The following is a 14,122-nucleotide window of genomic DNA, read 5'->3' as shown; positions in this document are numbered from 1 at the left end:
GGATAAAGCCACCAGAAAAAAGCTGAGAAAACAAGAATAGACAAATGCAGAAGGAACAACCCAGGAGTCTCCGAAACACCCCCACCCCTTTCTTGTTCCAGTTTCAAGATGCCTTCCTCAGTCCACATAAACCAGGTACCCCCCTTACTCATCTGTAGTGCAATCCAAATAATTGTAGGATCTTCGGCAAGAGGGATTTATACAAGAAGGGAGTCCGACGACATCTTCTCCTTCCTGTCTGATCTACTGGCAAAGAAAGGAGGGAAGGAGGCCGCCACAGCATTCCCCTGTTCCACAGCAGGGTCCCTCAAGGGGCAGAGAAAGGCAGGCTGACCAAGCACAGCTGCTGCACTGCTACCTTTCTAGGCCACCGTGAACATGAGGAACCAGGGAGCACTAGAACTAGGCTAAGGTGGAGGCTGTGCACCACTGCTCCCCAGCTGAACCTCGGGCAGGGTAGGGGCTCTGCCCTTTGCAGCTGAGGAGGGGGAAGGAAACATCCTTAGCATGCAGCCCTCCCTCCACCGGCAGGCAAACGAAGCAGGAAAGGACTTAGCATGCCAATGATACTCCTGCAAGCCCAAAGCTAGGCCAGAACCCACCACAGCTACAAGCATCCTCCTCTGCCTGGGTGAAACTGGGGGTCATTTTGCATCATCACGTACAAGAACTTCTAGAAATACAGCAAGGAGGAGGAACGCAAGGAAACTCAAACCCACAAAGAAGGATTTCTACTCTACAGATGACTATTGTTTCTTCTTTACCTTTCTGCACTCCCATAGGTACCTAGGCTCTCAGCCATTTCAATAAAGGACTCAGTTCTACGTATTGGTCACACGTACAACAACAGCTCTCATCCTGCAAGCATGCTGCCAGACAGTTCAAAACCCAACACTCCCCTCCTTTAGAAAACAAAAAACAAACAAAAAAAGAGTTCCTTCAGACATTTTCTCTTCCATTTTCATGTTCACAGCATAACTGAATTGCAGTAGCAATAACTGGTTTACAACCAAAGGCTTGGAAAAACTTCCTGAAACTTAACATTAGGCAGCAGTAATCCCTTTTGTTGTGACAGAAAGGAGCAGTGGGTGGCAAACTGCAAGTGCTACATTTACAAACCAAACACAACATGCTAGGAACATGAGAAGTCACATTATAGAAATTCCCAAACAATTTCCAACACTGACCAAGATTTTATTTTTATTTTTTAACAATAAAAACAAACAGCTGTGCTCTGAGCAAAACCAAAGATCTCAAAAAAATTCTTTGAAGTTTACTAATAGCATTGCAAAGTAAGGCTTCCCAAAGAGTTTTATTGAAATAAATTATTTTCACCTAAACATTGATGCAACTTCTTTCATTAAATTCACCTTTAATTGTCCTAAAAACCAACGGTAAAAAAAAAAAGTTACCAATAATTCTAGATAATACTGGGCTCCTTCTAAAGGACAGTGATACTAGAACTCATTCCTCAAATTTAAAAATTAAGTCACTGCCACGTAAAACTCAACTATGCAAGCTAGCATTGGCGGTTCCAAGTGTATCTCATGTCAAAAGTTCTTTAGAAAAATCAAAAGGTTAGCAGATTGGACTGCAGCTAGCCTAAGATCCAGCTGCCCCAATTCTTCTAGTCTTTCTGAATAAACTCAGGGTGACGCTGTGGGGTTAAAAATGAAATAAAATGCAAGATACCAGAGCTATCTCCAGCCTCTTCATTGAAGTCCCATCTGTATTGCTCTAGCGACCAGAACAGGCAGGCCTTTCAATTGTATCCCACTGGCATATCGTAACACTGAAATCCAGGGGTTAATAACTTCACTTTGTGACCCCTTTTCTTCACTTTATTCCTCTCTGTCTCCCACTTGTGTCTGGCCATAAAAGGCAAAGGAAAATAGTGCAGCCCTGGGGAGTGAACAGAGCTAGAAGTCAGTGAGTGCAGAAAAGCCCAGGAACAGTAAACAATTTTATACTGGAATCAGTGTGAATTAGCGCTTCACTGCACAATTCACGGTCTTATTTTCTTCTACTTTATGCAGCTAGACAAATTCCATCCAGGCTAAGAACTCACTTTCCAGGAATACTACTCCAGCCCTTCAAGCTGGCCTATGTAACACTTCATTCACTCGATACGAACAGTAACTTGAGAGCAGATGCCTGCTCATCTAATACAGGGTTCGCTGCAAATTTTTAAGCTTTCTTCCCTTCTTGGGATGACTCTCCCTGATCTCAAGCTAAACATGCCAGTGCCCTCTGTGACATGTACACACAGCTACTAATTTGGACACACTCTTTCCCCAGCCTCTGCTGTGCAGTCAGCCTAATACCTCATGCTAGCTGCAGAAATCATGCCCGTGGTTTAGAAATTGCCTTCGTTTGTGGAGGGGATCAACATCACATAGAAAATATTACAAAAAAAGGTTAATTTGTCAGCTGTCCAAACATTATTAGACCACATGCTTTATACAGCAGAGAGGCAGCCAGCTCACTCAGCAGCACAGCTAGCTGAACTCTGATGAGACACTTTCCTGCTGGTATAGAAAGCGCAGGTTTCCTTGTATTTAATATATTTATTCAACATTGCTCACGAGGCAGAGAAGAGGGAGGGGCAGCGAGCGCTAAGAGTTTTGTTGCATCTGAAGTCTCCGTTCGGCGGCGGCAGCTAACGTTCTGCGACGCAGGGTGACGAGATCGGCGGAAGCGCCCTCAGACGGAGAGGGCTTCTCTGTGATCAACTCCTCGTCAGAGGTTTTGTTTAAATAGCGCCTACAGGAGGAGATGGAAAGGAAAAGATGAATAAGTAGAACCCATCTGATTTTGGCTCTGGAAAATACCTAGCTGGTACATCCAGGAAATAAGGGAGATTAAAGGCATATTGAAAGGAGGAAAATACTTTTGATACATACGCACTATATATTCCCAAAAAGGCTCATATAACCTATGATACACTTTATAGAACTATCAGAAGCTCTTAATTTTTGTGCAAGATTCTTGTGCATACAAGGTGGAGCCAGTTCTAAAGGTCTGGGCTCTATTCTTAGCTCAGTGATTCACTGAGACTTCAGGTGAGTTACTTAATCTCTGTCTCCATTATCCCACCATTTAAGATGGGGCACTGTCTACCATAAGAATTCATTCACCAGTGTTAACAAGCAAGTCTTTGAAAGAAGAGGTGCTAAAGCTGCAAAGTGTAAGATAATGCTAAAATACAACGAAGCAGCTCCCAGATTCCACATCCCAATACATTACAAAATACAGTAGTGTGGAATTCCACAGCTCTTAAAAAAACATAGGAAGAAAACTAGTAAACCAGAACGTAAAAATACTTTGCCTCCCTGAATGACAGTTTTCAAATGTCAAGGAAAATGATTCTGGCAGCAAGCCTATTTATAGACAAACTCTTAAAAGCTGTTGTCCCACCCATTTTTCACATGGTAGCATTCCAACGTGCAAAAGAAACTTAAGAACATGAGCAGCCTGTTAACACCAAAGAATGCATAACACAATGTATTTTTTGTAGACTCAATATTTTCCCCAAGATACAAAGGTAGAGACAGCATTTGTTCAAAACAAATGCTGAATGAAAGTTTCCTCTATACCATCAAAACATTTTTCCCTTCTCTTGTTGTTTATCAACATTGGACATTAGCAAACTTCACCAGAATGACTGTATGCTAAAAAAAAGAAAAAGTTAAATACTAGATATAACACATATAATTAGCTGGGCTAAAAGAATCAGTTAAAGCCGGTCACTGTCTCCTCAGAAGCGTTGACGCACCAGTTAATCCTGAGTTCCTTTGAGGTGCTTTAGTAAGTAGCACTCTATCGACCCTATGCCACTTAGTGCTAAAGACACTTACTCTGTGTTTGGAAAGAGTGATCCCGATAGTAATTTCAGCTGTAACAGCGTACGCAGCGTAGGCTGACACCCATGCTAGAAGACAAACTAAGGACGTACCAGAGAACTCAGCAGAAGTAATGGTCTCTCACCTATTATAGGACCAAACTAAAACTCATTGAAGCTGGAGAAATCATCCTATGATTTCAAAGATCTTTGGGTCAGCTAGTTAAGAAGCTCTGTCTGTGTTGGGATCCCTGACACTATTTCAGAACTGGGCTCATCAGCAATGGTTATTTTAAAAAGCATTCTCAGCCTGCTATAGCAGATGCATTCATTGTTCCCACTGTATTTTGCATCTACCCAACCTCTCATTGGTCATAATCCATTTGAAATTCATTCTGGGGGTTATAATAGAGTGGCTTGGCTATAGTTTCAGGGAAGAACATACTTTCGAGCTTGCTGCAACAAGTCCTCCTTCCGCTGAACCAACATACGCTGCCTTTCATCAGCTGACTTTGAAAAGCGACTTCCCCTGGCCTCAAAATCTTCTGTTTCACTAGGTTCTGCTTCCACTTCACTGAATTCCACCATTTCTTCCAGTCTTGAGTTGAGCTCAAGTGGCACTCTCTCAGTCTAAGAGAAAGGGGGTGGGGGAGGGAAAAGGAGGAAAAAGAAATCATAAGTCTGTGAAAAGTTTGCAAACACGGCTTCTCTGCAACCAATGTAACAAGCGATAAAGAGCTGTGATTTTCAGATACACTGGAGGAAACTAAACTCTCACCTATTTACCCAGTTCTCTTTGTTCTCCTTTAAAAACCCCAGCCAAAATACACAAAGATAATTCAAAACATGTTCAAAGAGTCAGTATTCTATAAGGCTCCGTGTTTTATGCCACGTTTGAAAGTGATCTCAGAGTGATAAAAAATTAATTACTCATAATTAATGCTCTCTCAAAGTGAGGTACTTGATATAGTCAGATTCTGGAGCTGGCTGGATAGGCAATGCAACAGTAAAGAGTTCAAAGAAAAAAGGCCAGAAATCCATATACTAAGGAAAGAGTACCAAACACATTTGCAAAGAGGATGGGGCACCTGAGACAGGAATTTCTGATGCTGCAGTTCATCAGGTTCTGCAGCACCCAAATTATCGTGTATTTGGACTGCTGGGGCAAGGCAGGCCGCTGTCCCAAGCAGTGCATGTCAATAAAGGAAGGTAGCAGCCCTGCTACTAGTACCTCCTCACCCTTGACAGCTGGCCAACAATGCTCATGTGAAAATTGAGTTGCTGAACGATGACACTGGTAAACTAGCATAGGTGAAGTCATATATCCTGATCACATTCTCTCATATACTATCAGGTCAACCCTGCAGGGGAAAAAACGAGATGCTGCTAAGCACAGTAACTTCAAAAAACAAATCACTTCAACCAAAAGCCTAAGAGTTTAGCCATCATTTGGTATTCTGGAAGATTACTCAGATAAGTAGGACGCATGAGAGGTATTACCCTAGTCAGTTCCTACAGTCTAGTTTTGGGCCTGTGGTACTCCAACCACGCAAGCCTCAACGGCCAGTAGCGTGTGCAGAGCAATGGAGCCACTGCGTAAGTCCCAGCAGCCTGGGCTCAGCAGCATTACAGCGTGCAACGCATAGGTTTCAACAGCTGACGTGCAAAACAAGTTGAGTCATTCCAACGCCCTAGAGATGTACCAGTAACTCCATCTCACTGATGCAATGCCTTTAGAGAGCAAAGAGCAAGACAAATGTCACTTGCTATTAGCTAGGTGAACCAAAGAGGAACTGTCAGGACCTAAGCCACAACAGCACTGACACTGCAGCCTCAGACACAAGAGGTATTTTCCCAGCATATTTCAATGAAGTGCCCGCACACTGGCATCTACAGGAGGGTTCCCCCATCACATGCACTAACGTCTTGGGGTGACACGACAGGGGTACTGTCGGACTGCCTCAGAGCAACGCCGCCTCTGAGATGAGGAAGCAAGAGCTCCACGGAGTGATCTCACCCACTTTATCCAGGGCCAGAAAGCCCAGTCAGTCTCCAAAGACTTCAGCAGATCCAGAGGAACAGGTATGAAACACTCTTGGCTACTGCTTCTAATTACCAAATTAGAAAATAGGTGGATAAGGCAAAGGGAAGTTTTGCCGGGATAGAGCAGTAAGAAGGTACTCATTATGGTTACGTTCAGATGTGATCACTTTTTTCCTGTGGACCTAGGGTCACCTCAGCCTTTTTATTTTTTTTTTTTCTTTCCCCCTAATGTTGCTAAGATGCAAATATTAATTCCCAGAGCCTGTTCTTCTATCTGAGCACAGGAGCAATTACTTAGGAGGTTTTAAAGAGAGAAATACCAAAACTTAGAGTAATGAGGGTTATGAAAAGCCTACATATCAGACCAGGTCTCAGATGCAGAAACCCAAACGCTTCAGAATCTACTTCTCTTACAGGTTCCGGGAAAAAAGGAATTAGTAACATGAAAAACCACAGATGCCTGATAAGTGCATCTAAATACTGTCACCAAGTATTTAAGCAATGGCAATAAACTGGCTTGTTAAGGAGGGGCAACAGTTGCACCAAGAAAGCTTCAGCTTTGTAATGACAACTTTCAAGCCAGGTCTGAAGAGTCCCACCCAACATCCACTACAGATTACAGAAACAGATAAACAAAAGAATCATTTTTTAAAGGATAATTCTAAAATAAATTTTAGTGCATGAAAACACAAGCTTTCAGAAAATAGCTATAGCTGCTCAGGCATCTGTTCTTGTTGGGAGTAATAACAGAATCAAAAAAAGCACAGGAGGGCAAATATAATGTAGTGGGGATGGAAAGAGAGCATATAGACCATTACGCACACTGCTGGCAGCATTACCACTTCAATACTCAACAAGAAAAAAGTGCGTGCATGGCATCTTGCTAAGCATTAAGGTGAAGACTGTTAGAAGCGGTCAATGTTTTTAGAGCATTATCTAGCAAGTCTTTAACACACTTAATTTACACCATGTTGGCGCTCAGTACTACCTTTAAGTCATGTCTGCATAAACACCCCAAAATTGCAAGTTACATTTAGAAAAAAAAAAAGAGTCACTACCTCTGTCTTAATTCTATAGAGGGTTCAAAGATCTTAAGTCATAATGTAACAAAGGAAACAGAGGATATTACCCATAAGGAAGGGTGCATTTGTCTGAGCTTGTCAGCTCTCATTAGCAGCATTATTTCCAACAAGCAGAACCCTAGTGTGTTTGCCACTTGCTGTTGCAGACCTATAACAATTCTCAATGGACATACTGATTAAAAAGGAAGGAAAGAAAAAAGCTTGAAAGCTTGTAAAACATACTAAGGCTGCAACAGAAAGCAATCGGAGAAAAATCCACTGCCTGGCTGCCATGGTCTCTCTCTCCCAGCTGTATAAGGTGTGAAGTTACATCTATCCACTATTTGGAAGTGCAATCTGCTGCAGTAGCCTGTTTACTGCTAGATCCTTTCAGATAGACAGAGTTTGGCGGACTACAGCAATACATATTTTTGGGAAGACAAAAAGAGAACATCTACAACATGCCAGGTACTCAGTTAAGAACTGAAATCAAATTTGAAGCGAGACAAGAGTGACTGGAGTTCCCTAGAGGACACCTCTATGCTCCCAGGTCTTCTCTCAGCCAGAGGAATATTACCAGCTACAGAGTCAAGCAAGCCTGACTCCAAGGGAGATCTCTGCGGCAACGTAACAGGGGAGATCCACTTATTTTAAGCCAGCATAAATGCACAAAGCAATTGGTTTGGCCTCACATCCATCAAAAAGCACTTGCCTCCCGTCCAGGGAGGCAATGTGTTCAAACACACAGGCCTCCCAAAAAACCTTTCAGGGGCAAGGTCAGCAGCAGAAGAGGCATCTCTGTACCACATTCAACTGCAGTACATTGACAGTAAGATAAGCATACAGCAGGAGGGAGAAAACATGGTCCAAAATGGGAAGTAGGTCGGTATGGCAGGACTAGAACCTGTAAGTCACAGCCTTTAGGGCACACCTACTCACTTTAGTTACACGCTATCAACTTAAATGCAAACAAGCGAAAAAAAGGCATTGGCTTAGCTGTCCAATCTGGGGCACTAATCTGTAACATTTATGCATGTACAGACAGCAGCAACTGGAGCTTCCATTACACCACCCAGCAGCAAGTTTCTCTTGGTGCATGGCAATGCCAGTCTCCTACTTAGGCCCTGGCCTGTAAGGCCCAGCTTTCACTGTAAACACCCATCCAATAACACCTGAATAGAGACCACCAGCTCATTCCAAACTTGCAGGCAGCCACCTGTAGCACCACTCAGTTGCTTTGGATTTTGCATGAAATTCACAGGTTTTCCACAGTCACCAAAGGTTCTCTAGGCTATCACTGTGCTGTTCTACAGACCAAACATACAGCCTCCTTCCAAACAGCCATTTGCTCCAACTAAAACACTGCTAATTTGAGCAAAATTCTTTGCTGTAATGCAAAGCAAGAGCACATCACTTTTAGAGGGCACGTTATCAGGGATGTTACGGATGTACACCACTCCCAAGTATTTCAGGTTCTGCAGCAGGACAAGGACACAGGTAAAGCTGGGCATCCAGCACAGAAAGGAAGGAAGCCAAACAGCAACACAAACACTCAAAGCCAGTTTTGAAGCCAGTTCCAAGCTAAAGCAAAACTGTAAAAAGCAGTTTGTAGAAACAGACATTTTGCTCACAAAAAACGGGGAAAACACCACCAAGACCTTCAAGCTAACCCCAAAAGTTACTAAAGAATTTTCAGACTTAGATCAAGATCTTCATTCCTACAGTTCTGCATCTCCTACCCCAGGCTTGTGTCTCAAACCTGTATCAATCCCTCCAACCTTTTCTTCACCCTCAACTCCAGTATCAAATCAAATGAAAGCTTTTTTTCTATCTTGGAATGTGCTGATGGGGAAATTGCCGCAGTTCGGATTCAAGTGAATGACATGTTGGCTATTTTTAGATTATTAAAGGCTTCAGCGGCCAGAAAGTCACACACCTAACAAATTCACTCCCTTTCTGAACCAAGATGAAAATGGGAGGTTTACAAAAAAAAAAAAAAAAAAAAAAAAAAAAAAAAAAACCAACTCACAATTTTGCTCCACAGTGAGGGAAAAACAAAAGTGGAATGAGACTTTATTCCACGAGGAGCCTAATTTTTTCTTCCTGCCTCCTTTTAGCTAGGCTCAAGCTGATTAACAAAGCCCTTAAAGAGGAAGGGCAAAAAGCCATTCTTGTGCTTTATATGTAAAGGGGCTATTATCTCTTAGCACTATTTGTATCCCATTCCATTCTTACCAAAGCTCCCTATGTCTCCAAGTGCTTCCTCCAGAACAGAAGAGAATTTTTCTACCAGAAGAGAAATACTATTCATTTAGGGGAAACCTCTAGAGACTTCCTGAACATGAATGGGAAGAGGAAGGGGAAGAGGAAGGCATTGACTGTCCTGGCACTTCATATTCCACAGACGGGGATAGTACTGGCAGCTATGAACAAAGACATGATCTTTTTGTCTACTTTGCATCACTTAACAGCACTTTCCTTCAAGGAGGAAAACAAAAGCATATGGATAATTCTTTTAGAGACCACCACGCTGAAGTCTGGACAGAGATTACAGCACTTCAGAACCGCTGCCTGACAGTATCAGTTCTCATGGGAAATGCAAGGAAGAGATGCCACCAACCTGATTTGGTACTAAACCCAGTACACTTATGTTTCTACAAGATTTCTAGTTGCACTTTTTGCTCTTGTTTTACTGCCAAGTTACCTGAATGACAGTTTCCGTATCCTCCTGATCAGTACTATGCCGTTCCACAGAACTGTTCAATGCAGGTCTAATGCTATCTGGACGCTGAAATGCAAACATCATGGATTTAAAACAGTACGTGAAATGGCAAAACAAGAACATTCTGTGAACGCATTCAAACTCTGCCTTCTGCAACATCATGTGTTATGTTCAATTTAGAAACAGATAAGTTAGCAATAAACAGAATGCATTCTGTTGAGAGAGAATTCTCCCTGCTTCCCCATACACACAGGCTGAAACCACACTCCAGATAACAATACTATCTGATGTGTGCAGAACCAGAATCCAATATTCTTATTAACAGAAGCATTGTTCCCAGACTGCTTTACTGAAATCTGCTATTACTAATTAAGAACAAGACGTTATTTTGCTGACTACTTTCTTTGCAGAAAGCCTTCTTAAATGGTACAATTCAATTATCTGTCAGCAGGGAAACAGCTGGAAGCGTTCTAAAGGTTGTGCACCAGAGCAACCAAGAAGAGCTGCTTTAACTGAGCAAATATTTGTCTGTAATCTAGGTAGACCATTTTCAATATATTTTTGGTACATGGCTGAATATACTACATTTACCGAGCTTTAAACAAAGAGAAAAAACAAACTCCAGGATTTGTACTATGACTAGACATTCTATAACGTGTCTGAGACTGTATAGGCAAGCACTTCATGCATCCTGCAGTAAAATCACATCAAACAGTGGGCAAGCTATAGCCTTTCAGTGATAGCCTCTGACTTTATTTCATGAAGAAAATATCCTGTATTACAAATTGATAACACTAGTGCACACCTATCTGAGAAACCCAATCTAACGCCTTAAAAGGCCTTCTAAGGCCCACAGCGAGAAATAGATTCATACACCTCAATCATACACAACAGAGAGACATGCTGATTAGGTCAGATATTGCGATATGAAGTGCTATATAACATATGCTAGACAGCCAAAACTGGTTTGGCCCTTCCTACTGCAAATTTTCCTACACATAAAGCCTGAAAAATAATATTGCAACACGCTAAGCTTGATTCACCAGTGCTTCTACTTACCTCATGCCCCTCATTCATTCTTAAAAAGCTCTGTTCTGTGATAAGCAAGAAAGAAAGGCATTTCGGTGCATGAGCTCACGACTTACCTGTGTGGGGAAAGGTACCTGGATGCGCCCCTCTAAGATGTTGTCAGTGGTTATCTCTACAGAACGGGTTAGCTGCAGGTCCTGTAGAACTAAATGATAAGGAACCTGAGGGAACATCTCTTGAATCTGATGGGCCTGGAGAAAGCAAGGTTTGCACAGCTAGTATTAGGGACAAATAAAAGTTAGCTGTAACTATCTTAATAGAAAGAGTGGGGGAAATGAATAGCTTAGCGATGCTGTTTATGATATAACCCACACACAGAAAGAAAAACAAATAAAAAAAACAAACTGGCATCAACTTACAGGACAATATTTTGACTCCATTGAAACAAACAGCAAAACTGCAACTCCTACGGCGATGCCACATGATCCTGAAAATTCAGGTTCCTGAACAGTGCTTGTAGATGCTCAAAGGCTTCAAAAAACTTCCCAACCCTCTTTCTATGACACCCTTTTTTTTTAATAACAACCTATATAAAATTGATATGAGTGACTGAAAATTAGCTCAACATTTAAGAATCACTTTTCTTGGTCCCAGACAGATTTCAAAATTGTACTGGTACGGACAAGTGGCATAAGTTTTAATAACCTACACACTCCAGCCACCCTGCCTACAAAGCTATTTTAACACCATCTGAAAGCTCCAGTAAATTAAGCCTGAGTTATCAGGGAATTGTGATTACTAGATTTCAAGTTACTTAACTAATACCCAAATGAAATAGAGAAAAGTAGGAGGGTGGACAAAATAATAAGCTTTTTGAGTCAAACAGCTGGACTTTATTAAATACTAAAATCTGCATTTTAAATAAAACTGAAAGTTGCAAGGAAAAAAAAAAAAATCAAGAACACCACCAAAAGAAAAAAAGGGCGGAAGGTGTTTGGAGAGCAAAGCAAAAACTATGCACTAGCTGACAGTGAGTTCAGACACAAGCAAACCTAACTCCCCATTGTACTAACTTGTGACCAAAACAACTGATTCAGCTTTTTAGCCTCCAGTCTTTCCCTTTAAATACTTCCCTAGTGTTTTATTCTATTACACAAAGGAGAATTTCATTTAGTTTCCATTAAAATCTGTAACACTTTAGTAGTTTGCTAACGAGAGCCTTTCCATTAAAGTAGGCATTTTAATATAAGTAGGTACTGTACTTACAATTATCCATGATGCTAAGAAATTATTACTCATCCTTAACAAAAACCCATTAATGTTACTGTGTCCAGAAAAAAGGAAAACTAAGAGTTGACCTTGTATGGTGAATCCCTGCCTATTTAACTTATCAAATCATCTCCCCACCTCCAAAAAAACCCTTAAAATAGCCTGTTGAGATTTAAACAGCAGAGAAGGCTATGGAAAGATCTCACAACCAGATTTGATTACCTTCAGGAGATACATCACTGAACACTTGTTAACATGCTATACAATATGATAGCTTTAAGAATTCAATGGAAATGGCACTTTTAAACTCAACTTGCCTTTTTGGACTACATTTAAGTGTTTATTCATGAAGCCGTGAAACCTAGCATTTCATTCTCAGCCTTCCTGACACCATCATGAATCAGCAAGCGTCAACTGCACTACAGAGAGTCCCATTTCATACTTACAGGGCTTGGAACTTGGTGCTATTAAAAATAAATACTGTAATATCCCCAAACTATAAAATGGGTTTGATCAATTACCACTGGACGAATGACTAAATTCTCTGGTTACAGACTCAGATCCCTTTCTACTACAAATTGTGTGTGGAAACAAGTACTGGAAAAAACTAAAGAAGTTGCTTCAAGCAAGCTGATAGAAGGACCATCTATCTGCATCAGCTACATCCCACAGGGAGTACATATAGTTTTTCTCCCTCATTTATGCATCTCCAGCCCTGTCCTTCTACATTGTACGCTTGAACCAACATGCAGCCCTAACTTCACTGAAATAAAGCTGCTCTCACTGAAGAGACAGCTTTCATGTGGCATCTAAACACTGTTTTGATTTCCTCCCCACTTCTGTTCTCTATGTACATGCACCCCTTTCCCTCACAGCACAAACAGGAAGGCTCAGGTGCAAGCTGTTAAAGTAGCCTTACCATAGCATTAAGTTGGGAGTTGCTGGCTTGTGCAATACCAAGGATGTTCGTAGTATGCATCACTTCCACTGAAAAGCTGGGCAGCCAGCTGGCAATTCGGGAGCCTGAGAATAAGAAATCACAATAACAGTCAAGCTGGAATATAAGAGGCTCTCAGGAGGCTAAGTACTTCTACATATATTTAACACAAGTCTTCGTATTTCCACAAAGTACATATGGGGAGTTCTGCAACGCAATCCATCCCTAAGGTTTTCCAAAAATAGAGATGGCCGGAGTAAATCAGTAACTGCCAACCTCCCAAAAACAGAACACTTCTTTCCAGTGTGCCGTTCTTGAAAAACACGTTATCACCATGGCTTAAACAATCTGAGCATAAGAGAAGGATCAAGAAAACAAGGATTTTTTTTTCTTGTTTTAATGTTCCTATTAAAAGGGAAAATTAAAATAGTCCATGGCCAAATTAAATTCTGGAACACATAAATAACTCTAGCAATTTTAGTGAAAACAGGCCTGCTTCTAATGAGCTAAATCTGGTCCCAAACTGGGTCAGATATATGTGGCTGGCATCACTGAGAGTATCACTACACAGGGACATAGAATAACTGAATAAAGTGTCTGCTACAATTACGTGCTCAGGCTCAACCAATTAGGGAATGTGGCTGACTCCTCACTCCCATCTCCTTCCTCATTTCTGTTTAAATAAATAAGTGGATGGTTTGCTCCAAGCAATTTCCCCTCGTCTCCACAGTAATTTTGTGGGTCTCCAAGCCACAGGAGAGCACTGCGGAGGACAGCTATCAAAAGCTAAATATAATAAATATAATAATAAATAGGTCCTTTGGAGACCTAAAACACACCCCAAAAACAGGAGCCATGCAGGAAGCTACCAGCCGGCCTTCGCGTACCCAGAAATGTCTGCTCTTTCTCTGTTTATTATTCTCCATCTGCAATTTCCAAAGATTACAAAAACACAGAAGACCAGTAATGGTTCACTATGCCAGTTTGAAGCACCTCAGCTACACACACAGTGGGAGCTGCAATAGGTCAGCACATCATCAAAGATGAGTCTTAACATTAGTAAAACCTATGGAGAAGCAATAAAATTGCCATCAAAAAAACCTAGAAAACTGTGGAAAACAAGCATGCACTGAAGTCAAAACCATCAAAAAATCTGAAAGATATGCAACAGAAATTTTCATCTCTTTCAGAAATGTTTATCTGTACACACAGAACTCGTC

The 14,122-nt window shown here is 41.4% G+C and overlaps 1 protein-coding gene across 1 annotated transcript in view; it reads right to left on the bottom strand.

Annotated features, from left to right (window-relative positions):
- Window positions 1-1,173: 1,173 nt before the first annotated feature.
- The window catches only part of AMFR (autocrine motility factor receptor), a 30,927-nt gene continuing 17,978 nt past the window's right edge, over window positions 1,174-14,122 (bottom strand). The window contains exons 10-14 of the mRNA XM_026112116.2: window positions 12,885-12,988; window positions 10,813-10,947; window positions 9,650-9,733; window positions 4,287-4,471; window positions 1,174-2,763 (exon numbers count right to left, since the gene is read on the bottom strand). Of these exons, the coding sequence (XP_025967901.2) occupies window positions 2,616-2,763; window positions 4,287-4,471; window positions 9,650-9,733; window positions 10,813-10,947; window positions 12,885-12,988 (656 nt within the window). The 3' untranslated portion in view covers window positions 1,174-2,615. The remainder of the gene's footprint in view (window positions 2,764-4,286; window positions 4,472-9,649; window positions 9,734-10,812; window positions 10,948-12,884; window positions 12,989-14,122) is intronic.

The sequence above is a fragment of the Dromaius novaehollandiae genome, chromosome 13 (genome assembly GCF_036370855.1).
Source record: "Dromaius novaehollandiae isolate bDroNov1 chromosome 13, bDroNov1.hap1, whole genome shotgun sequence".
NCBI lineage: Eukaryota > Metazoa > Chordata > Aves > Casuariiformes > Dromaiidae > Dromaius > Dromaius novaehollandiae.
Note: the sequence above shows the minus strand (reverse complement) of the source record. Positions and strands in the feature narration are given on the sequence as shown.